This window comes from Perognathus longimembris, chromosome 17, assembly GCF_023159225.1.
Source record: "Perognathus longimembris pacificus isolate PPM17 chromosome 17, ASM2315922v1, whole genome shotgun sequence".
Classification (NCBI taxonomy): Eukaryota; Metazoa; Chordata; class Mammalia; order Rodentia; family Heteromyidae; genus Perognathus; species Perognathus longimembris.
Genome location: NC_063177.1, coordinates 36,246,654 through 36,271,482, shown reverse-complemented (window position 1 = coordinate 36,271,482; position 24,829 = coordinate 36,246,654). Strand labels below are relative to the sequence as shown.

Sequence of the window (24,829 nt, the reverse complement as noted above, 5' to 3'; positions counted from 1 at the left end):
AAGCTTTCTTGCTCATACCTCATGCTCTACCACTACAGTCTGACATTTTGCTAGTTAATTGGAGATGGGCTTTTGCAGACTTTTCTTCCCAGAATGGCTTTGAACTTAGATCCTCCAGGTGTCAGCCTCCTGAATACCTAGGATTATAGGTGTGAGCCATCAGTGCCTGACAGAGGCAGGGTTTTGCCTCAGAACTGAGGTCTTAGGAGTGGGCTGTCTTTGACTTTGTCTCTGTACCTGTGAAATAGGGATAAGAATATTCACAATACATGGCTATGGGACAGAATCCATTGAAATGATGTGTAGGAAAAGGACTAGGGGGCCTGGGAATGCGGCTTAGCGGTAGAGTGCTTGCCTAGCATGCATGAAGCCCTGGGTTCAATTCCTCAGCATCACATAAACAGAAAAAGCCAGAAGTGGCGCTGTGGCTCAAGTGGTAGAGTGCTAGCCTTGAGCAAAAAGAAGCTAGGAACAGTGAGTGCTCAGGCCCTGAGTCCCAAGCCCCAGGATTGGGAAAAAAAGGACTAGGGACTACCACAGCCTGGACAAAGACTGATTCTAGTGATGGTTCCTACCCTCACCATTCCCAATCGCAGTTCTGGTCGAGCAGCCCAATGTCAGGGGATGCAAGCACCCAGAGCAGACGGCCAGGAGATGCAGCCTGGCCCTTTATCAAGCCTGGTGCAACTGCTGCCAGGAGGCCAAGTGGGGCAGAGGGGTGGAGAGAGAGACATGGGCTCATCTGTGGTTGCTATGGCACCCCATGCTGGATTTGCCCATCACTCCTAGTGGAGCAAAGGGCAGAGTGAGAAGGGGGGTAGGGAGATCACAACTGGTCCCCTCTCCTTCCCTCCCTTTCTCTTTCTCTGAAGCAGATGTGTAGTGGGGGAGGATGGAGAGAGCGTGGGGCTTGGATCAGAGGTGGGCGGGGGAGAGTGGTATGCCAGGATTAAGAGGGTTTGAAACAGGGGGCCACATTGAGAGAGGAGGGGCAGGGCCCTTATACCTACGTCCAGTAGCCAGCTGATGACGTTAGAGAGAAGGAAGAAAAAAAAAAAAAACATGCCAGACAGCGCTAGCCTGAAAGAGAGAGAGAGAGAGAGAGAGAGAGAGAGAGAGAGAGAGAGAGAGAGAGAGAGAGAGAGAGAGAGAGAATACATGGAATGCAAGCAGCCCCAGACAGTCGCCAGCCTCTGCCAGGGCTTTCCTGAACACCAAATCCCCCAGGCCACCTGGAACCTAGGGGACAGAGAGCTGTCCTGAGATGGGCACCAGGACAGTGGTCATGCCCTCTCCTGTGTGGGGTCTGCTCGGCTTCTATTTCCTCTGTGGCTGGGCTCTAGGAGGCCCAAGGGTGCCCCACTCTCTGCCTCCACTGTCTTCCCAAGCCAAGCCAAGATTGGTGCCCATGTGGGAGCCCCCACAGGGGGCTGAGGCAGCCCTAGCTTTTCTCTACTCTGGAGATGCCCAACAGCTGTTGGGGGCAAATTGTAGTGAGCGCTTTGAAGCCCAGGGGGCAGAGGCAAAGCCAAGACTTCCCCCAGTTCTGCAGAGAGCAGCGGACACCCTGGCTCAAGCTGCCAATTTCCTCAACATGCTGTTGCAAGCCAACGACATCCGTGAGTCCAGTGTAGAGGAGGATGTGGAGTGGTACCAGGCCCTGGTCCGCAGTGTGGCTGAGGGGGACCCAAGGACCTACAGAGCATTGCTGACCTTTAACCCTCCGCCAGGAGCCAGCCACCTACAGCTGGCCCTGCAGGCCACCCGGATGGGAGAGGAGACCATCCTTCAAGACTTGTCTGGGAACAGGGTGCAAGAAGCGAACCCAGCTGTGGACATGGAGAGCTCTAATCTACAGAAGCGGGTGCTAACCAATGACCTAAGGAGCCTCAACAGCCCCAAGTGGCCACAAGGAGATGGATACGTGGGTGACATACAGCAGGTGAGGCTGTCTCCTCCCTTCCTGGAATGCCAGGAAGGCCGGCTCCGTCCTGGCTGGCTGGTCACACTCGCTGCTACTTTCTATGGACTCAAGCCAGACCTTAGCCCAGAGGTCAGGTAAGTGGGCTTGTTCGGGGTTGGATGATTTTATGGGGATGGGGAGTAGAGGGGACAAAAGGCTGTGCATGGTCATTTAGCCAGAACATGTGTATGTCTGGGGGCCTAAATGTGTATATTTGCATTCAGCAGTTTGTAGTTACAGCCAGCTCTAGGAACCTATAACTATTTGTTAATGCATACAAGTGTACATAATGTGTACAAATCAATCCATGTACACATAGTTATCTGGATATCTATTTGTATTTGGTGTTTGAGCACAGGAATGAATGTCTGTGAGCATGAATGAATATATATCTGTAGCATACGGGTAGGTGTACATATAATAAGCATACAAGTGTATATACATGTGTGTCCATGTATGTGTGTGTGTGTGTGTGTGTGTGTGTGTGTGTGTGTGTGTGGACAGGAAGAAGTCTTGGCTGTCAGGTCTGAGGAATGGGCTTAGGTTGGATGACAGTGACAATCCATGTACCAAGCTTCTCAGAGGACCATTAGACATTCCAGAAGGAAAATCCCTGTCAAGAACTTGGAGCCAGTCAGACATACTTGGCTCATGCCTGTACTCCTAGCCCCTCAGGAGGCTGAAATCTGAGTTTTGTGGTTCAAAGCCAGCTGAGGAAGAGAAGTCCATGAGACCCTTATTACCAATTAACTACCAAAAACCCAGAAATGGAGCTCTTGTTCAAGTAGTGGAGTGATAGCCGAGAGAGAGAGAGCAAGAGAGAGAAAGAGCGAGCGAGCGAGCGAGCGAGAGAGAGAGAGAGAGAGAGAGAGCGCTCTCAGGGACAGTATCCAGGCCCTGAGTTCAAGCCCAAGACTTGCACAAAAAAAGAAAGAAACTGGAGTCAATGTTCTTCCTGTTCAGGAGCTGGCTGCATCACCAAGGTCATTCCCAGTAGCTTTATTATTATTTTGGTCAGTCATGGGGCTTGAACTCAGGGCATAGGCACTGTCTCTGAGCTAGTGCTCTACCACTTTAAGCCACAGTACCACTTTTGTTTTACTAGTGGTTAATTGGAAATCAGAGTCTCACAGACTTTCCAGCTCAGGCTGGCTTTGAATCGCAATCCTGAGATCATAACCTTCTATGTAGCCAGGGTTCCAGGTGTGAGCCACCAGCACCTGGCCCCAATGGCTGTATTTTCACACGGGCTGGGCCCCACTGTTCTGTCGGTCTTAAGCCAGGAGCTTCCATTTGGGAGCCCGTTGGGAAGAGGGCAGGAAATGAACACAGAACTGCAAGGCTTTCAGCAATCCACATGGTCTTGCCAGCTCTGAGTCCCTCCCTATTCATTCATTGTTCCCAGTAGGGTTCCCCTCCTGTAAGCAGGCAGGTTGGCTGCTTGCCAGCTCTCTCCTCACTCAGCCCCAAAAGAGGGTTGGAAAGCTTCTGGTCTAGGTAGCGTCAGCTTAGGGCTCCTCAGTTCCATACTACTTCTGTGATTAGTTCATGACTTGGATGGAGTGAAGGTGGTTAATAGCTGAGCTCTGTGTGTGTGTGTGTGTGTGTGTGTGTGTGTGTGTGTACAATGAGCAAGTGTGAACATCTCCTTCGTAGACATCATCAGAGCTCTGGTTTCTTTGCATGTCTCTCCCTTCTACTCATTGATAGAATCCACAAAATGACAGGCTGTTGAATAGTGGAGGGGGAGAGTGTTGTTGCCACAGAGACGGGATTCCTGTCAGTGGAGAAATGGCAGGTCTAGGTGCCCCACACTGCTGCCATTGTGCTGAAGTTTGCAGAGACCGCACTGCCCCCAGAGTCTAGCGCCCAAGGAGAAATGTCCACTTTGACACCCGACACTAAACCCCTCATTGCTAATTCACTGTCCTAGAGGACAGGTGCAGATGGACATAGATCTCCAGAGTGTGGACATCAATCAGTGTGCAAGCATCCCGGGCTGGTACTCCAACACACACCTGTGTGATCTCAACAGCACCCAGGTAAGGATGAAAAGGATGAGGGGCTTCTAGATTCTGCCTCCCTTCTCCTTCCCTACCTCCCACGAGCAGCTGACAAAGCTACTTCAGCGTCTTAGGGCTTCAGAGGTGGCATCAGCAGAGGTGGCAGGCACCAGGCATTTTAGAAATGAGAGTCCTCACGGCTCACTCTAGCACACACATGTACACTGGGGACAGGACCCAGAACCTTTTATGTTTACGCTTGGATTCAGTTCATTTTTCTCCCCTACTACTGGGGTTTGAGCTCAGGGTTTGGTGCATACTAGATAGGCACTTCACAACCTCCAAGCATTCACTGCACTGGTTTTTCTTGAGAGAGGGTCTTGCTTCCTACCCTGTCTTGCTCCTGGGACTCCACACCCACCTATTTTAGGCTTCTTGTTGTAGATAGAATAACAGGCATGTGCCACTGCACCTCCAGGACTTTTCTGCCTGGGCTGGCCTCAAACCATGATCCTCCAAAGAGCCTTCCAAAGAGCCAAGATTACAGGTGTGAGCCACCAGTACTTGTCTCTCTGTTCACTTTTTTTTTTAATTTAATTTTATTGTTAAAGTGATATACAGAGGGGCTACAGCTACATATGCAAGGTAGTGAGTACATTTCTTGTCACACTTGTTACTTCCTCCTTCATTTTTCTCCCACCTTCTTTCCTCCCCAACCCCCCCCCCATTCACTTTCTAATCTAGTCACATTTACTTCACTGGGTACACATAATCAAGAGCAGAGCATATTCAAAAGTTGATCTGGCCCCCAGTTTCCTAACAGTAGCTTTCCTAACTCCCCAGGTAAGGTCTGGGACTAGATATAGACTCTCTTGAAGTGGACTCCATCTTGTGATCTACTGGTTTCCATACCAGCCCCTCCTCACAACAGATCTGACTTCAGCAGACTCTGAGGCCTGCTTGGGCCCCTGCTGGGCAAATAGCAATGGGTGGAGGTGAAATAAAGGGCTGGCCTTGGCATCCCACCAGCCTGGCATTAGGGCCTGGGGAAAGCAGTCCTGTGCCAGAGCCAGAGGCCTCCTGATGGGGGCAGTTATTCCTCTGCAGGGGCCTTTTCAACCCACCTGTGTGCCAAAGAGGGCAAGTGATGGGGTCCCTTTGAAGCCGGATGCAGCCGACCTCTCCCTGCTTTCACCTCCCCTCTGCTCTTGCCCCAGCCACAGCTCAGCACTGGGAAAGGAGACACAAAGCTCTTGCTACTGCATCTCACCAAAAGAGTGACCTATCCCGTACTCTGTCTCTTTGAGAAGAGGCTACAATAGGGGGCAGGGTAGAACTTCCACAAAGGGAAAGCCCCATGAGCACTACACAGGCTTCTGAGGGAGTCTCTAGTGTAAACCCACAAGTCATGTGTAATGAGCTATGTATGGCCTCCAACTTCTAAGAAAGAAAGCTCTTCCAGAGAAAGGCCCTATATAATAATAATAATAATAATAATAATAATAATAATAATAATAATAATAATAATAAAAGGTGTTGCCGGGCACAGGTGGCTCACATCTGTAAACCTAGCTACTCAGGAAGTTGACATCTAAAGTCTGTGGTTCAAAGCCAGCGTGGGAAGGAAATTCCATGAGACTCTGGACTCATCTCCACTTAGCCACCAGGAAACCAGAAGTAGAGCTGTGGTAGAGCACTAGCCTTGAGTGGAAAAAGTGGTAGGGCACTAGTCTTGAGCCAAAAAGCTCCAACACAGTGCCCAAGTCCTGAGTGCAAGCCCCATGGCTGAAAAAAAGGAAATAAATGTTGTTTGTCACCCCCACAGTGCGTCCCCCTGGAGAGTCAGGGTTTTGTCCTCGGCCGCTACCTCTGCCACTGCCGACCTGGATTCTACGGGGCAAGCGGTTCTGGGGGTAAGTGAGTGGACAAAGGGTTTGGGCAGGTGTTTTACAGGCTAGGCTGTGGAAGGGAGGCGGGTTGGGGAAATCCCTAGGAGGAAACTCTCGGTGCAGGGTGTAGAAGGGAGGTGGGGGGGTCAAGGACAGAAGATCAAGAGAAGCAGAAGGTGCCAGAGGAAGTCTGCCTTCTAAGAAGGAACCCAAATACACAGAGGTGATGCAAGTTGACCTCCCCATGAACCCTAACCCGGCATCACCACTTCCTGCTACCCTGCCCTCCCCTGAGCATTGGTGCCCAAGGCTAGAGCTTTACCATTTTGAGCCAGGTTTTGTTTTTTTTTTGCCAGTCCTGGGCCTTGAACTCAGGGCCTGAGCACTGTCCCTGGCTTCTTTTTTGCTCAAGGCTAGCACTCTGCCACTTGAGCCACAGCACCACTTCTGGCCATTTTCTGTATATGTGGTGCTGAGGAATTGAACCCAGGGCCTCATGTATACGAGGCAAGAACTCTTGCCACTAGGCCACATTCCCAGACCCTTGAGCCAGTTTTTTGGTAGTTAACTGGATATAAGAGCTTCGTGAGCTTTCTTTCCCAGGCTGGCTTTGAACCACAGCCTCAGATCCTCAGATCCTCAGATCTCAGCCTTCTAAGTAGCTCAGATTATAGGCCTGAGCCACTGACACCTTGGCTAAGTGCCTCTTCTGAATGTTTCTCTCGTTCTTCATAGGGTTAGAGAGTGTCACGCAGACTACCCGGCAACTTGGGTCCCCACACGGCAACTCGGGAAAGCTGTTGCGATGCCAGCCATGTCCTGAGGGCTGCACCAGCTGCATGGATGCAACACCATGCCTTGTGGAGGAAGCCTGGACACTGCGGGCGGCAGTGCTGGCCTGCCAGGCTTGCTGCATGCTGGCCGTCTTCCTGAGCATGCTGGTTTCTTACCGCTGCCGTGGGAGCAAGGCAAGGGGGTCCCGCAGCCCTCCCTGGACACACACACCCTACCCATCTCCACTGGACACTGGTGTCTGGATTCTAAATCTATGTGACCTTAGGCAGGGACCTGCCCACCTTAGACCTATTTGCCCACCTAAAAAAATGAAGGTGTTATACTTAAGGCAACAAATGCTACTTGAAGGTCAACTCTAAACAAAACACTGCAGAAACGCGATGCAGGAGCAAGCAATTTGGTTCCCGGAGCTCTCAGTTGAATGGAGGAAGCACACGCAACTAAAATGACAGCACAAAGCTGGGTGCTGATGGCTCACGCCTGTAATCTTAGCTATTCAGGAAGCCAAGATTTGAAGACCGTGATTCAAAGACAGCCCAACAAGAGTGTTTGCCTTGTATACATGAGGCCCTGGGTTCGATTCCCCAGCACCACATATACAGAAAACGGCCAGAAGCGGCGCTGTGGCTCAAGTGGCAGAGTGCTAGCCTTGAGCAAGAAGAAGCCAGGGACAGTGCTCAGGCCCTGAGTCCGAGGCCCAGGACTGGCCAAAAAAAAAAAACAAAAACAAAAACAAAGACAGCCCAAGCAGGAAAGTCCATGAGATTCTTATCTCTAACCACCAGAAAACCCGAAGTGGAGCTGTGACTCAAAGTGGTAGAATGCCAACCTTGAGCAAAACGAGCTCAGGGACACTACCCAGGCCCTAAGTTCAGGTCCCATAACCGACAAAAAAATAAAATAAAATGGCAGCACAGTGAGACAGGCACAAGGATGGAGGTGGCTGTAGGTTGCTATGGAAGCTCAGGCAGGGGGCCCAGTTATCCTTCTTGAGATGCTACTGGAGAAACTCTCTGGAAAAAGTGATGACTGAGCCAGGCTTGAAAGTTAACTGGATGCTTCTGGGGCAGAGAGGAATATCCTACTTAGGCCAGGTGCAATCTGACCTAAAGCTTGGAACAAGAATGGAGATCCGGGGCTGGGGATATGGCCTAGTGGCAAGAGTGCTTGCCTTGTATACATGAGGCCCTGGGTTCGATTCCCCAGCTCCACATATACAGAAAACGGCCAGAAGTGGCGCTGTGGCTCAAGTGGCAGAGTGCTGGCCTTGAGCAAGAAGAAGCCAGGGACAGTGCTCAGGCCCTGAGTCCGAAGCCCAGGACTGGCCCAAAAAAAAGAATGGAGATCCTTTCTAGACTCTGATCTAAGCCCGAGGCAGGACTGAGAGGCCCTGAGGCTGCAAGAGAGCCATGTAAAACCCTGGCCTTCACCATGTTTAGTGCCAGTACAGCTAATGCCGGATGTGGGAGTGAAGGAAGAGGCTGTGGGTAGATGATGAAACTAGTGATAGAGGCTGAAGCCCAGAGTGAGCCTCTTAAATAGTCCTGAGACACCCCCCCACACACACACCCCATCATCATTCAGGCTCACACCCCTTTCCCCACACACACACATACACTGCCCTGCTTACACGCCTCTCTCTTTCTGGGCTCACAGAGCATCCGAGCATCTGGAGTTGTCCTGCTGGAAACCATTCTTTTTGGATCCTTGCTTCTCTACTTTCCTGTGAGTCTGTGGCTAGCAGTTTTCCCCACTTCCTGGGAAGTCTGGAAACTGCTGTGGGAATTAATCCTGTGCATAGTATGGACCTAGCGGTGAGCAGCTCTTTCTGTCACCTTCCCACCAGGTCTTCATTCTGTACTTCAAGCCCAGTGTATTTCGCTGCATTGCTCTTCGCTGGGTCCGGCTTCTGGGTTTTGTCATTGTCTATGGGACTGTCATCTTAAAGCTTTATAGGTAAGGCCTAGGTCAGACCTTGCTCTCTCTTCTTCTCCCAGGTCACCCAACTCATGGGTGCAATGGCGTATTTCAAAGCCAGACCCTTAGCAGTTCCACTTCCCTGTGTCCCCAAGCCTGTCCCCAGACTTAGCCTTTTTTTTTTTCTAGCCTTTTTAGGGACAGTGAACAGATGGAAAAGCCAGGATGGGTAAATGGGAGGGGGGGCAAGCTCAGTCCTCCCAAGCTTCTGTGTGCATTCTACTCCTTGCAGAGTACTGCAGCTGTTTCTGTCTCGAACTGCCCAGAGGGGGCCACACCTGAGCAGTGGGCGGCTGCTGTGGCGCCTGGGGCTGCTCCTGCTGCTTGTGCTGGGCTTCCTGTGTGTGTGGACCTCGGGTGTCTTGGAGCGAGGCACCCAGCACACACCTCTGGTGACTCGAGGCCACACTCCCACTGGCCGACACTTCTACCTCTGCCATCATGACCGCTGGGATTACATTATGGTTGTGGGTGAGCCATTTCCTCTGAAGCCAGACCCCCCCTCTGCCCCCTGCCCTCCCCCCCCCCCAAATCCTCCAGGAGGCTTCTCCTGACTTGTCCCCAGACTCTGCAGCATGTCCTGCCAAGCGGAAAAAAAGGCGGGCTGCTGAAGTGGTGCTTGTACTCTCTCTGTTTCTCTCTCCCCATCACAACACACACATACACACACGCAGCTGAGATGCTGCTGCTATGCTGGGGCAGCTTCCTGTGCTACGCCACCCGCGCTGTCCCTTCAGCCTTCCATGAGCCACGCTACATGGGCATCGCACTGCACAACGAGCTGCTGCTCTCTGCTGCTTTCCACACGGCCAGGTAAGGATGAGTCCATCTGCCCCTCCTCCTCAGCTGAGGTATAGACATGTATTGCCAATCAGTCTCCAGCAAAAATCTGGAACTTACCAGGTGCCAGTGGCTCACATCTGTCATCCTAGCTACTCAGGAGGCTGAGATCTGAGGATTCTGGTTCAAAGCCAGCCAGGGAAGAAAAGTCCATGAGACCAATTAGCCACTAGAAAACTGGAAGTGGCGCTATGGCTCAAAGTAGTAGAGTGCTAGCCTTGAGCAAAAAAGCCCATATGACTGACAAAAAACAAAACAAAACAACCACTGGAACTGGAGGTGTGGCTCAAGGAATGCAAGAGGAATGCAATGAGGAATGCAAGAGTCCTGAGTTTGAGCCCAAGTTCTCTCTCTCCCTCCCTTCCTCTCTCTCTCTCTCTCTCTCTCTCACACACACACACACACACACACACTTCCTTGCCCAGCTCAGGGGTGATATAAGGTGGGGAGGCTGCTCCCATCCTCACTATCGATAATCCCCATTACCTCTGGCTCCCAGGTTTGTGCTGGTTCCTTCCCTGCACCCAGACTGGATGCTCCTCCTCTTCTTCTTCCACACCCACAGCACAGTCACTGTCACCCTGGCTCTGATCTTCATCCCTAAGGTGAGACCTTCAACTTTCTTGAGTGAGGCAGGCCCCAGCCCCTTGGTAAGAGCATACTGGATCTGTCTTCATCATAGCACCCTCTCTAGGTCAGGGCAAGGATAAGACAGTGTGGCCGGTGAAAGTTCTGAGCACCCTGGGCAAGGACTTCAGTTGGGAAAGGAGATGACTCCCTGTTTCCAAGTGAGGGAAGTAGTGCTTGTGTCGAAGGAAGTTCTTTTAACACAGCTGGTGGAATTCTGGAACTTGGCCCAGAAGCAGTTACAGAGAGACAAGTGGGGAAGCTGAAGGCCATGACTAGGAACTGTAGGGGCAATAGGGTAGCATAGACCTGGTCTCTAAACTAGGGATGAAGAAAGGGAAGTGAAATTCTACAGACCTTTAGAATTTCAAATCAGAAAGGCGGTGAAGACTCAGAAAGTACATGTGCTCCATAAATAAGGCATGTGAGAATAAGGGTAGAGAGGGAGACACAATGACTTAGTGGTCTCCCCCCTCCCCCATACATGCCCACGCTGTCTAGTTCCAGAAGCCAGGGGCGCCTCCCCGGGAAGAGATCTTGGATGAGGTATATGAAGATGAGCTGGACCTTCAACGCTCAGGCTCCTACCTTAACAGTAGCATCGCCTCAGCCTGGAGTGAGCGCAGTCTGGACCCAGGGGACATCCGGGTAGGTTCTCCCTCCTCCACAACTCCTTTGATACCAGTTTTTTAAGGACTGAGTAGAGGGAGCAAGCACACTGCTCTCCCTCCAATATTCCCTCCCTTCAGGACTAACTCTTCCTTCACCACACTGCCTTAGACTGACTCACCTGCGTATTCATGGCAGGATATGCACTATTCAAGTGAAAAGGCCTCAAAAGGCCAAAGCCCAGACTCCGGAGGTCTAGGCCATGTGGCAATTTAGCGATATAGCCAAAAGTGGATCCTTAAATCTGTTGGACCTGCATCATGAAGGGCAGACTAAGAAACTTCCTGGACTCCAGCAAAGTGAGACAGTTGTTGACCCGGAGGCCACCTGTAGGACTGGGCAGTTCAGACAGTGAATGGCCACCAGGATTTCCTGAATCTAGCAGGCTGTGAAGCAAGGAAGTCCTCTCTGAGCTTGCACTTAGAAAGATATGCCACCTCTTGTTTTTCTGCCTGAGATCATCTATAAATACCGGGACCTTCAGGAAAGAGTCAGTAAGAAATTAGGAGACCCGCAGCACTCCTGGGTTTTATAAAACCTAGACAGAGGAGCCATCTTGGGAAGCCATTTGTTCATCCCCTTCACATACAACTACTGGGGTCCCTATATCTAACTCATTCACAGCTTGGCAAAGGAGTCCCGTCCCCCCGCCCCCTGCCCTTGCAGCCCTTCCTTGTCCCAATTGCCTCCACCCAGGTTCCCCATGTCCTCTTCACTCTTTGAGCTCTGCTTGACTTCTGTTCCCTTTATGGAAGATGCAGAGAGGTGGAGAAAATAGCTTTGAGGGACACATGGCTCAGCAGTCTCAAACTTATTCCCTGTCCCTCATGCTGGTGATTTTCCACAGTGCCACAGAGCAGGAAGGCATTCTCAGCCCCAGATCTAGTTTGGAACCATGCTGATGACACTGCTCTTGTAGGAATAGAATGGTGAATTCTGGGAGTTTTAGAAGCCAGGAAGGAATAGAGCTGGGTGGAAAAGAGCTCCTCAGAGAAAAGTGATCTAAACAAGGCTTGCGCGGGAGACCAGCACAGCTAGTGGCTAGTAGAGCTCAGCTGTCCACCTCCATCACAGCTCTGCTCTCTTCATCTCTCCTTGCCCTGTAGGATGAGTTGAAGAAGCTCTATGCCCAGCTAGAGGTCCGCAAGACCAAGGAAATGGCTGCTAACAATCCTCACCTGCCTAAGAAGCGTGGCAGCTCACGTCAAGGGCTGGGCCGCTCCTTCATGAGGTACCTGGCTGAGTTCCCCGAGGCCCTGGCCCGGCAGCACTCTCGGGACTCGGGCTCCCCGGGCCTCAGCAGCCTGCCCGGCTCCTCTCGCCGCCGGCTCCTCAGCTCCAGCCTCCATGAAGCTGAAGGCGCCCCGGCCCCGCACAAATCCCACAGTACCTATGACCAGGGCGAGCAAGACCCACCTCTCCTCAACTCCCTACTGAGAAGGAACCTGTCCAAGAAAGCCTCTCCTATGGAAAGCCAGGAGTCTGTGGACGGGCCCCCTGCTTTGGGCTTCAGGTCAGCCAGTGCCCACAATCTAACGGTGGGAGAGCGGCTCCCCAGAACCCGGCCTATGTCTCTGCAGAAGTCACTCAGTGTGGTGACTGGCTCCAGGGAAAAGGCCCTGCTGGTGGCCAGCCAGGCCTACCTGGAGGAGACTTATCGGCAGGCGAAGGAGAGAGAGGAGCGGAAGAAGGCTGAATTGGCTATTGCAACCCCAGTGCGGAGGCCATCGGCTAGGAGGCTGGAGCGGGCTCGTGGGCCCCCCCTGTCAGCTCCACCTTCTCCTGCCAAGAGCAGCAGCATGGACAGCTCATATGTCTCCGGGAGGCTTCACGAGGAAGCTGGGAGAAAGCTACCTCACCCACCCATCAGGCACCAGGTCTCCACACCCATCTTGGCTCTGTCTGGAGCCTGTCTTGGAGAGCCAAGGATGCTTTCTCCCACCTCTACCCTGGCTCCAGCTCTGATGCCAGCCCTGGCCCCAGCCCCTAGCCCTGTCCTTGCTCCTGTCCCAGCCCTGGTCCCAGCCCCCAGCCCTGTCCTTGCTCCTGTCCCAACCCTGGTCCCAGCCTCCAGCCCCGTCCTTGCTCCTGTCCCAGCCCTGGCCCCAGCCCCCAGCCCTGTCCTTGCTCCTGTCCCAGTCCTGGCCCCAGCCCCCGGCCCTGTCCTTGCTCCTGTCCCAGTGGTCCCACAAAGCCCCAGCTTGCTCACCTACATCTGCCCCTGGGAGAATGCAGAACTTCCAGTCAAGAAAGAAAACGTGGTCCAGGAAGCTCCCTCAGGGTCAGAGCGAGGTGGCCACGCTTCTGTCCCAGCTCGAGCCAGGCTCTGGAGGACCCTCTCTGTTGCAGTAGAGAAAAAGGGTGCTGGGGAGAATGAGATTGACACAGAGGATGGGCGTCTCCAGGGGGAAGCTGATGTGGATGAGGACAGGCCCAAGATCTCTAAATCCCATAGCCTCAAGACCCCTGTGCAGCAGGGTTCCATGCGCAGCCTGGGCCTGGCTATCAAAGCTCTGACCCGTTCTCGGAGCACATATCGAGAGAAAGAAGGTGGAGATGACAGTCCTGAGAAGGACAGAGCTACAGGATCGGGCATGGGGGTTTCTCTTCGATCTCCCAGGTTAGGCCGGCCCAAGGCAGTGAGTAAGCAAGCTGCTCTCAGCCCGTGTGATGATGAGGAATCCCTCCAGAACCAACAGAATGCTCACACCAGCAGAATGCTGCAAGTCTGTCACCAGGCAGGCAGCAGAGAACAAGAGGACAGAGCCAGGACATCCCAGGGCCTAGGGGAGCAGAAGGTTGAGAGAGCAAGTAAAACAGGACTTGCCACACTGAAGCAAATTTTGTGGGACAAAAATGCTGAACAAGCAAAGGAAGCCATTGTGGGGTGCCGAGAGCTACCCAATGTTGGCCTCCAGTCCCAGGGCAGTGCTGATAGCAAGGTGACAGAGGTATGCCCCTGGGAAGTCTCTGAGTCAGAAACATGCCAGCCAGATAGTAGTAACAAGACCAAAATCTGCCCCTGGGAGGAGAATGAAGGAGCCCCTGAGAGGAAGGTATGGAGACAAGATCTAGGTGACTCCCAAGACAAGAAGGGGAAGGCTCTAGAAAAATCAGAGCCCAGAGGTGTGGTTGTCATTGCTCGGAAAAAGCCAGAGCGGCTGGTCAGGGGCCAGGAAGCAGTGTGTCCCTGGGAGGGTGCTGACCCTGGAGGTGCCTCCTGTCCGTCTGCTCCTCAGGACTCTGACAGGATGCAGGGAAGCTCTGGGGAAGCAGACAGTGTAGAGACAAGAGCAGAGAAGCATCAGGGAGAAGCCCCAGGTCCAGGGGTTTGCTCCCCTAACATTGCCAAAGCAGAGCTGTGCCCCTGGGAGGTGAGCGATGGGCAGGTAGGGACAGTAGCCCAGGGAGTAAAGGAGTTCCCCCAGGAAAGGCAGAAAGCCCCCAAGAAAGCAACCTTGTGGAGTGAGCAGAAACTGGTTGGGAACCTGGAGTCGATTTGTCCATGGGAGAGTACAGATTTCCGGGGACCCACGGCAGTCTCACTTCCGGCCTCTGGAAGCCCAGGGCACTCAGGAAGTTGGGGCAGTGGCATTGTGGAGGTGTGTCCGTGGGAAGCAGGAAATGTGCCTGCTAACAGGAAAGCAGAGGTTTGTCCCTGGGATACAGGTGATGAGCGAAGAGAGGAGGGGGTGGGTGGAGAATCTCTTCTTCATAAAGAGAAAGAAGCTTCCAGGAAGGGGATCTTAGGAGATGTGGAGGAGAAAGTGGTGGAAGCAGTACCAACAGGAAATCAATGGCAGGAGTCAGCCACCTCTGTGCAATCCAGCTCAAGTCCAGACAACTCCTCATCCAAGGCTGGTAGCCAAGTCCTAGGCAATGAGGGCAGCAGAGCAGTGCAGGTGTGTCCATGGGATGTACTCAAGCCAGAGGAAAAGGAAGCAACACCTGCCACAGCAGAAATCTGTCCCTGGGAGTTAGATGATGGAACAGAGAACTGGACATTGACACAGACACCAAAAGGAGGAATATCTCAAAAGGACAAGGAGAAAATGCCTGGAAAAACAGGAATTGAAGACGTAACCACATGGAAAAAGTCTGAGGAGCAGAGCCAAAAGCAGGAAACAGTTTGCCCCTGGGAGAATGTGGCTTCCCACAGCTTCCCTGTAGAAGACACAGAGAGGCCAGGCAGCATGGGCAGCAAAGCCGCTGAGATCTGTCCATGGGATGTGGAAGAGGCCCTGACAGCGGAGAAGGTGAAGATCTGTCCCTGGGAGGTGGATGCTGGAGCAGCAGAGAAGATGCTGGGAGATGAGGCCGTTAGGAAATCTCCAAATGATACCCAAGATACTTCTACAGATTCTGGACCCAGGCAGACAGCTGTTCCTACTCCAGAGAAGCAAGAAAAGCCAATCCTGGAGCAGGAAGTGGCCTGTCCCAGGGAGAACTTGAGTCCAAGTGGCTTTTCTCAACATCCAGACACTCCTAACATGGACAGACCAAAACCAGAACTGCAGGAACTGGCACATGCGGGCTGCAAACCAGCTGAGGTATGTCCCTGGGAAGTAGAGGAAGCTCCCACCAGGGAAAAAGTCAAGATCTGCCCCTGGGAGATAAATGAAGGAGCTACAATGAAAGAACTAGAGCAAACGATGAATGAATTGGCAGGGGAGAGGGAGAAAACACTAGAAAAGAAGGGACTCATGTGCCAGGAAGGAGGTATATCAAAACAGGAGGCAAACCTCCAAGTGCAGGAAGCTATTTGTCCTTGGGAGGACACAGATTTGAAGGAACCATCTGCTCAGACCCCCAAGGGCTCAGTCTTGCCTAGTAGCACTAAAAGCCAACTGGTAGAAGGACATTCTTCAGAAGTGAGTGATGGAGCAATGGAGAAGAGGGACTTAAGACAAGATCCAAAGACGGGCCCAGCTCTGCCAGCAGAAGCTGTTACTCAAGATGAGAAAAAAACAAGCAACAAGGAGCTTCCATCTGTCTGTCCATGGGAGAGCACAGTAACAGCAGGATCCTCCTCCCAGCCAGCCAGTCAGTACCCTGACCAGCCTACAGTCAGCTCCCAGAGCCTGGTCACTACTGGGAGCAGGGTTGCTGAGGTGTGTCCATGGAATGTTCCTGTCCTGGATGCATGTAAACCTGACAGCAGCACCAAGGCTGAGATCTGTCCCTGGGTGGTAACTGAGCAAATACCTGAGAAAAGAGCCTTGAAACAAGATAGAAAGGAGGAAGCTCAAGAGAAGGAAAGAGCCCTTGAAAAGCCTGAGCTCAAAGGTGTGGCAGTTCAGAAAATGACAGAGATGGCCAACCTCAGGAAGCAGGAGGCTGTGTGTTCTAGGGAGAGTCAAGACCAGGGGAGTCTGTCTCCACAACCTACTTCTAGCAGAAGCAAAGGCAGTTCTGAAACAGCAGGCTGTGTGTGTGCTAGCATGGCCGAAGTGTGTCCATGGGAAGCAGAAGAGGATCCCTCCACCAAGAAAGCAGACATCTGCCCTTGGGAGGTAAATACAGGAGGGGCAGGAGATGGAGGAATGGCACAGGGGCAGGACAGAGAATCACAAGGGCAAGGAGAGGCTGGATCCAGAGGGGCTGAACACTTCCCCAAAGCAGCAGCAAACCTCAGCAGTGAGTCAGTGACAGTATGCACCTGGAAAAGCACAGGATCAGGTGTTCAGCAAGAGGCTCTAGACACCGACAATGACACCAAAGTCAGCCCTGATGGAGCAAGCAGCATGAGGAGAATAGCAGAGCTGTGTCAATGGGAAGTCACAGACCCAGAAGGAAATAAAATAAAGGGTACCATGGCAGACATCTGTCCTTGGGAGGTAACTAGAGCCCCATCTGAGGAACCTGCCTTCTTGGCTTTAACAGCAACAGTGACAGAAAATGTCTGTCCATCCCCTGAACAATCACTATGCCTTTTAGTTCACAGACCTCTAGCTAGCTTCCTTCCAGATTTCAAGAGTTCCCACCTTGAGGTAAGCAAGCTAGGTAGTACTATTACTGCGGAAGGTGTCACTGAACTACAAGGACCTTCTGGGCTTGGGCCAAGGATCAACTTAGCCCCAAACTCAAGTCTCCAAGAAGCGGAGGGTCAGAAGTCTTCCCACTTAACTGAAGTTCAAGGACAAGAAGCTTCTCAGGCTCAAGATGAAGAATTTGGTCCTCCATCCACCTACCCTTGGGACTGGGAGCAATAGCTCCATCAGATGAGGTCAAACTCAGAGCTAGCTTTCAGAAGTCAAGGTCCAAGTTCTAGTGTTCCCAAATCAAGACACTTGGCAAACTGTGTAAGAAGAGGAAAGCATGGATTCCAAGGGAAGTCTCACCTTCTCTTTCCTTGTTTTTCTTCTAGCCTGAACAAACAAATCCTAGACCTTCTGCTTCTAAAACATTTTTCCACTCATCCAGAGTACTAGACACAAGGGCTAGGGGTTTGGCTCAAGTGGAAGAGGACATATCTAGCTGGCATGAGGCTATGAGCTCAAACCCCGGTACTACCAAAAGCAAAATAAAACATAGTAATACAAGAAAACAACTTTTTTTTTTTTTTTTTTTGCCAGTCCTGGGGCTTGAACTCAGCCTGAGCACTGTCTTTGAGCTTCTTTTGCTCAAGGCTCTACCACTCTACCACTTGAGCCACAATGCCACTTCCAGCTTTTTCTGTTTAACGTGGTACTAAAGAATTGAACCTAGGGCTTCAATGCATACTAGGCAAGCACTCTACCACTAAGCCACATTCCCACCCCCCACAGTACAACTCTGGGAGAGTCTATCAAAAAACCACTTGGATTTTGTTATTGGTTTTTGTTTGTTTGTTTTTGTTGTTTTTTTTTTGGTGCTGATGCTGGGGCTTGAACTCAGGGCCTAGAACTATCCCTGAGCTTGTGCCCAAGGTTAGTGCTTTACCACTTTGAGGCATAGCACCATTTCCAGCTTTTTGATAGTTAATTGGAGAAAGTTCCACAGACTTTCCTAGCTAGGCTGGCTTTGAACCATGATCCTCAAATCCTGAGTAGCTAGGATTACAGGCATGAGCCACCTATGCTTAGCAGAACTACTTGTTGAGAAGAAACTAAAATAGACTACATGCTATAAAGTTACCATATGAAGCTAAGGTAGCCACATAATTCAAATTTAAAAGTAGAGAGAAAACTAAAAGTACTCAAAATAGATGTCCACAAAACCTTTAAGGACCCTAACTTTTTAAATGGCTGAACCTCCCATTTCAGCTTTATTGCTCCTCATACCTGGCCTGCTTGCCTGCTGAAGTAGAGATAATCGGGCACTTTGACATCATGTCTGCATCTAGTATCCAAAGTGACATCAGAGACAGAATAGAAAAAGCAATTTCTTCAGGTCCTCCCCACACTGGGCAAAGGAAAGTATGTCTCTTGCTAGCTTTTTAAGGTAATCTCTCCCTCTTCCTGCCCCAGCTCTTACCAATCTCCAGAGCTCATCTCACTGGCTCATTCTCTTCCTCCTAGCCTTTCAGTGCTGTCAGCAACAGGACCCCTCTTTTACCAATGCAATCAGAGCCCAGGGGAAATCTCTTGCAAGAGCTCCTCCACTGTTCTTGCTTGGTAACAAGAGTCCACATCAGTTTCCTTCCCAGAAGAGTCAGAGAAGAGAGATCCTGTTTATAATTAGCAGTCCAACTTCTGCTGCCCTAAGAAAGAGTAACACTCAGGACAGGTTAGAAGCCAGAAGGCTGGAAAGGCACAGTGTAAATATAAAGCCTTCTTTCTTAGGCAGCTTTCTTAGCTTGGCTCTCTTCTAAACAGTCAGTTCAGTCCACCCTGCTTAAGCAGTGCTAGACAGCAGAGTTCTGGAATCAGCTGATCCCAGGAAGGAAGAAAGCATACAAAGAATCCTAGGGTTTGGGCAGTGGAGGTGTGGGGTGAAAACAGGCAAGCTAACGTGGCAGAGCTGAGAAAGGACGTCATTAATGGAGATAATTTTTTTTTTAAAGACTAAACATCCAGTAAGCAGAGTTTGCAGTGTGAATGTTCTGTGCAAATACAGGATTTCATAGTAAAAGTAGCTGAGTGCTCCATTTCCAAGGAGAGGAGGAATGGAGTAACCTACCCTCCTTTGGGGGTCAGATGTCCTCATTCCCATGCTGCACTCCAGTTTACCTGTAGGCTTTTACAGCACTAACTGAAATGTATTGCTCTAGGCTCTGACTGCTTAACCCCATAGCTTCTGAGTCAATGTATACTTTGCTAACTGTGTACACTGGAAAAATCTCCCTGGCTCTGGCCTACATGGAAAGAGCAGTTTCCCTTCCTTTCCCTGCTGTGCAATAAGCCATGAGGAGAAAGAATAAAAGAATTTTTTTTTTCTCAATCATTGCCGTTGGCTCTAGCTTATTCATAATGTTGATTTTTCCTTTTCAACACAAGAGCAGCAAATAGATAAGAGAGAACAGTGCTTGCTCCAAAGCCCAGGATAATCCCACTGCGGCCTTAGAACTCCAGGTAGTCTGGCTAATTCTCTGCCCAGAACTGTAGCTGACATTGCAGATGCCTTCTGCCTCGGCTTTCTAGCCAACCCTTCACATCTGGGACCATTTACTCAGCTGGATTTGATCCCATGGGGAAATGAAAATTGCACTTATCTCCTGATTCCCTGGCAGCCACTGCTTAGCTGTTATTTAGGATTATCTAGAGACCTCTGTGATAGATCCAGGGGAATGGGATGAAATAGCTTATTTGAAACAGTTTTAATGCATTCAAGAGAAATCAATGAAATGTTTGCCCACTAAGTGTGCTCTTTTTATTTGCCCCCCTCACCCTGCCAGCATTACCTCGCCACCCCTCAATACTCTGGCTGTGGATGCTGCTCAAAGCACTTCTCATTTTGCCTTAATCCACAGCTCAGGCAAATAGGATCTGACTGACCGAACTTCACTTGGTTTGTAGTGCTATAAACTAATGTACATTTTAAGCCCAAAGGGTTACACTAAGATGATGAGAGTAGTTGGACTAGTCCACCAGTGCTGTCACTTTTTTTTCTTTTTGGTAACAGTACCAAGGCTTGAACTCAGGGCCTTGTGCTCTGGCTTGGCATTTTTGCTCACTGGTAGAGCTCTACCACTTAAGCTATGCCTCCAGTACTGCATTTTTACTGGTTAATTGGAGATGGGACTCTTATAGACTTTTCTGGCTGGGTTTGAACTGCAATTTTTTTTTTTCCCATTTTTTTCTTTATTGTCAAAGTGAACTGCAATTCTTAGATCTTAGCTTCCTGAGTATCTAGATTTATATGCATGAACCACCACTTCACTAGTTCTGTTACTTCTGTAGCATAAGCATGTCTCTACTTCCATAGTCCACACTCAGTAGGTGTTATAAGAGCACTTTTTTTTCTTCTGTCAGTCATGGGGCTTGAACTCAGGGTGTGGATGCTGTCCGAGCTTTTTTGCTCAAGGCTGGCACTCTACCACATCAAGCCACAGTTCTACTTCCAGTTTCCTGGTCATTAACTGGAGATAGGAGTCTCACACACTTCCCTGCTCAGACTGGCTTTGAACCATGATCCTCAGATCTCAGCCTCTTTATTAACCAGGACTACATAAGCTTGAGCCACCAGTGCCTGGCTAAAGCACCCATCTTCTCTAATCAGGTCTCATCTATTTGCTGCTTTGTTGAAATGGTAGCTTCAGAGAGAATAGACTTAGGTTACCTATTCTTGACCTGATTCATTTCTTTGTACTCTACTCTCAAGAGAAAAGATGAATCTTCACTTTAAATAACAGACTCCTTAAAAGAAAATGTTCTTAAAACTCCTTAAAATATATGCTCTGTCTTGGGCCATTTGCATAACAAGGGAAATCACTTTCTTTTTGTCAGTTGTAGGGCTTGAACTCAGGGCCTAGGCCTGTCCCCAAGTTCTTTTGCTCAAGATTAGCACTTTGCACCATAGCGACACTTAGTTTTCTGGTGATTAATGAGAGATAAGTGCCTCACACTTTCCTGCTCAGGTTCACTTCAACCATGAGCTACAGATCTCAGCCTCCCGAGTAGCTAGGAGTATAGACACCAGCGCCTGATGGAAATCACTCTTTTTTCCAGCTTGACTTACAGTGCTATAGATTTCATCAGCCCAGTGTAGGCTACCATGTAAAAGCAGGGCCTTGTTAAACTTTCTCTTTTTCAAGCCTAGAAGACAGAACACATGTAATCCCACATCTTTCAACTGACAGTCTACCTAGCACTAAGGAACAAAGAGGCTGGGCTGTTTTACTCTACAGGAGTTTGTACTCTGGTGTGTTTGCCTGCTCCATACTGGGGAAGAAAATGAAGAATCTTCATTCCCAGGAGGTAAATTAGAGAACCAAATCTTGATGAATTTCCTATGTGTAACAATCCCTCCTTGACCTTACCTTTACCCAAACTTTATAAGGCTACACCAGGAAGTAGTTGATTTTTTGTTGTTGTTTTTTGCCAGTCCTGGGACTTGAACTCAGGGTCTGAGCACTGTCCCTGGGTTCTTTTTGCTCAAGGCTAGCACTCTACCACTGGAGCCACAGCGCCACTTCCAGCTTTTTCTCTATATGTGGTGCTGAGGAATCGAACCCAGGGCTTCATGCACATGAGGCAAGCACTCTACCACTAGGCCATATTCCTAGCCTGGAAGTCGCTGATTTTTAAGAATGCAAGGACTTAGCCACGAGCTGGTGGCTCATGCCTATAACCCTAGCCACTCAGGAAGATGAGATCTGAGGCTCAGGATTCAAAGGCAGCCCAAGCAGGAAAATCCATGAGACTCTGATCTCCAATTTACCACCAGAAAACTGGAAGTGGAGCTGTGGCTCAATGTGGTAGAGCACTAGCCTTGAGCAAAAAAAGCTCAGGAAAGTACCCAGGTCCTGAGTTAAAGTTCTATGACTGACAAAAAGAATGCAAGGCTTGGGATGTAGTTCATGATAGAGTTACTATCAGTTACCTGGGAGTTCCAACTAAGGCTCTGGATTCAATCTCTAGTGCCAAAAGGGGTAAAAGTCTAATAATACAATCCAAAGGCTAAGGGATAAATTATTTCTTTGGATTTATATTCAACTCGTCTTTGGATTTATATACAAATGCTGATTCATTAAGACTTTCTTAAATGATACCCTAATAAACACTGTTCTTTCCAAGTCTAGATTTCCTAGAGTTAACATCATTCATAATTAGGCTGGCCTTCCATTTCTGCCTTTTAAAAACTGTTCTACTCTCAGTCTGAATCAGGAAAATCATACAGAACCCACTAAAATTTGGCCAACATGCTGACAGTGTTTTATTTGAAACTGTGATCCCTGCCCCATGATGAGAAAAGGAATGCTGCCAGTTTGTTCCCACAGTCCCTGCTGTGAAAAAGCTGGCCTCTGATGTTTATTCTCTGAAACATATTGCCTTCATGTGATTCGGTGCTTTCAGAAAGAGGGGCTGTGGCTGTGCATACCAGCCTGGGCCTACATATTAGCTACCACTGTGAGGAGGAGTCTGCTGAAAAGACCCAAGCAGAACAAGCCTGATGATCATGGAGGACTCCCAGCTTCCAGCAGCTGCATCACCCGGGCTTCCCCTCAGGAGTCATTTTGCTATTAGGCTAGCTGAGGATTATGGGCCTCATCTTGTACTTCTTCATGGTCTTCACATGGATTCAGCTTGGGACCAGGAATCATCACGGTCTGAAAGAGGAAAGGCTGAATGGCATCATATATCTCTCCACTAGGTGGAGCCTAGGAGGAGTGGCTTAGGATGCCATCACCATTGCCTGAAGGATCATACACAGGGCAAACTACCTTACCTTGAGGATAGGCTGCTTAGGGGGTGCCCATGAGGGCACAATCTTGCCATGCATTCTCCAGCTTCCGTAGGGGTTTGTCAGGTGTTTTTCAAACACAACATATTCCAAGACATCCTTGGGCACATCTTCCTGTCCGTACATTAACCTGCCAAACCGATCATAGATGGCCAGAGTCTGCAAGAGTAGAAGCAAATCTGGCCTAATCAGTTTTCTGGTTTGGGGATTTTTTTTTTTTTTTGGCATACATGATTTCTTGAATAATCTTAACAAAAAAGTTTTTAAATATCTCAGATTTCTAAACCTAGGACTTAACTAATCGACTGTGACACTAGATTCTATTTTATTGATTTTTTTTTTTGGGGGGGGGTTGTGGGGCTTGAACTCTTTTACAACTTGAGCCACAGCGCCACTTCCAGTTTTCTGGTAGTTAATTGGAGATAAGAGTCTCATAGACTTTGCTGCCCAGGCTGGCTTTGAACCTTGATCCTTAGATCTCAGCCTCCTGAGTAGCTAGGATTACAGGCCTGAGCCACCAATGTATGATGCTGGTATGAGGGCTTGAATTCAGTGCCTCAAGTTCTTGGTTGGCATTTTTGCTCACAGCTGGTATCTTACCACTTGAGCCTCCAGTCTGGCATTTCGCTAGTTAATTAGAGATGGAGTATAGGGGACTTCTCTATTGGCTTCAAATCCAGATTTTCTAGGTCTCAGTCTGAGTAGCTGGGATTACAGGTGTGAATCACCCCACCGGTGCTTGGCTTAACACTTTATTAAGAGGGTCTTTGGTGGGACTGAACAGCAGAGGTGGAAGAGAATATCCTTATATCATGTCTTAGTGGAGCTAAATTTGGCAGTGGGAAGTGGTCACTGACAGAGCAAGGAAGACTGTGACAATGGTGGAACACTTTGCCTAACATATAAGGCCCTGGGTTCCATCCACAACAATATAAGAAGAAAACAATAAAATAAAGAAAGAGCCTACAGTCCTGAACTCAGTGCTCTAGAGGTAGGTGCCCAACCTGAGAGTGAAGAGAAGCTGGGAGGAAAACATAGTGACTCTACCTGCCGAGTATGCATGCGGACGGTCACCTGGCCGTACATGTTGCTCTGCTTCAATAAACTTGAACAGCGAACTTGAACCACCTGGGCTGGCTCTAAAGATTCCACAAAGCTCCAGCGGACTGTCTTGTATTTGAGGTCCCAGACCATGTCCTAAGGGCACAGGAGAACAAATTCAACTGACTTTTCCCTTCTGTATACGGATGCTGCTGCCACTATACCTGCACTTGCTTCTTGCAATACTATAGGCAACAAGCATTTTTTGTTTCCCCCATTTTGATCATGGAGCTTGAACTCTGGGCCTGGGCACTGTCCCTGAGCTCTTCAGCTCAAGGCTAGCACTCTACCACTTTGAGCCACTTCTTGTTTTCTGGTGGTTAACTGGAGTTAAGAGTCTCACAAACTTTCCTCCCCCGGCTAGCTTTGAATGATAGTTCTCAGATCTCAGCCTCCTGAGCTGCTAGGATTACAGGCACTGGCGCCAAGCTTTTTGGGGGTGTTTTTTTGTTTTGTTTTGTTTTTGCCAGTCCTGGGGCTTGGACTTGGGGCTTGAGGATTGTTCCAGGCTTCTTTTTTTTTGCTCTTGAGCCACTTCTGGCTTTTTCTGTTTATGTGGTGCTGAGGAATTGAACCCAGGGCTTCATACATGCTGGGCAAGCACTCTACCCCTAAGCCACATTCCCAGCCCCCGTTTTTGTTTTTTGTTTTGTTTGGGTTTTTTGCCAGTCCTGGGGCTTGAACTCAGGGCCTGAGCACTATCCCTGGCTTCTTTTTGCTCAAGGGTAACTTGAGCCACAGCACCACTTCTGGCTGTTTTCTATATATGTGGTGCTGGGGAATCGAACCCAGGGCTTCATATATACGAGGCAAGCACTCTTGCCACTGGGCCATATTCCCAGCCCCATGTTTTTGTTGATGATTCTGAGGCCTGAACCTGAAGCGTCCACTCTCACTCTGCTTGCTGAAGCCTCCACTCTCACTCTGCTTGCTTGCTCATGGCTGGCATTCTACCATCTGAGCCAGGCTTCCAGCCCAGATTTTTGGTGGTTAGACTTTTTATGCTGGCAGACTTTTCTACCCAGGGCTGGTTTCCAACAAAGACTTTGCCCCATCTCAGAATCCTGAATAGCTAGAAATATAGACGAGAGAAACTGGTACCCAGCTTCTTCCCAAGTTTTGGTTAAACGACTGACTACACA

At 49.8% G+C, this 24,829-nt stretch overlaps 2 protein-coding genes across 4 annotated transcripts in view; one reads left to right on the top strand and one right to left on the bottom strand.

The window, feature by feature from the left end:
* The first annotated feature begins 1,264 nt into the window (after positions 1-1,264).
* Gpr179 (G protein-coupled receptor 179) lies at positions 1,265-16,975 on the top strand. Its single transcript, XM_048366847.1, has 12 exons — positions 1,265-2,058; positions 3,897-4,005; positions 5,792-5,879; positions 6,591-6,823; positions 8,307-8,375; positions 8,497-8,606; positions 8,860-9,098; positions 9,302-9,440; positions 9,967-10,072; positions 10,596-10,742; positions 11,870-12,752; positions 12,915-16,975. Exons 1-12 carry the CDS (start codon positions 1,265-1,267, stop codon positions 16,973-16,975), a joined length of 6,978 nt encoding a protein of 2,325 aa, XP_048222804.1.
* The window catches only part of Mrpl45 (mitochondrial ribosomal protein L45), a 19,430-nt gene continuing 11,565 nt past the window's right edge, over positions 16,965-24,829 (bottom strand). For 2 of the 3 annotated variants that reach the window (XM_048365389.1, XM_048365391.1), the window contains 3 exons: positions 23,634-23,783; positions 22,572-22,745; positions 22,032-22,452 (listed from right to left, as the gene is read on the bottom strand). In XM_048365389.1, coding sequence (XP_048221346.1) covers positions 22,366-22,452; positions 22,572-22,745; positions 23,634-23,783 — 411 coding nt within the window. In that variant the 3' untranslated portion in view covers positions 22,032-22,365. Of the gene's footprint in view, positions 16,976-22,031; positions 22,453-22,571; positions 22,746-23,633; positions 23,784-24,829 lie in introns of those variants that run through there. The other variant, XR_007213688.1, reaches the window with a different exon arrangement.

Excerpts from the sequence above, each read along its gene's own strand:
- Gpr179 (XM_048366847.1), top strand. The coding sequence starts at position 1,265 with ATGGGCACCAGGACAGTGGTCATGCCCTCTCCTGTGTGGGGTCTGCTC. Across the intron at positions 5,880-6,590 it reads CGGGGCAAGCGGTTCTGGGG|GGTTAGAGAGTGTCACGCAG; the intron begins GTAAGTGAGTGG and ends CGTTCTTCATAG. Across the intron at positions 12,753-12,914 it reads AGCCCTGGCCCCAGCCCCTA|CCCCCGGCCCTGTCCTTGCT; the intron begins GCCCTGTCCTTG and ends TCCTGGCCCCAG.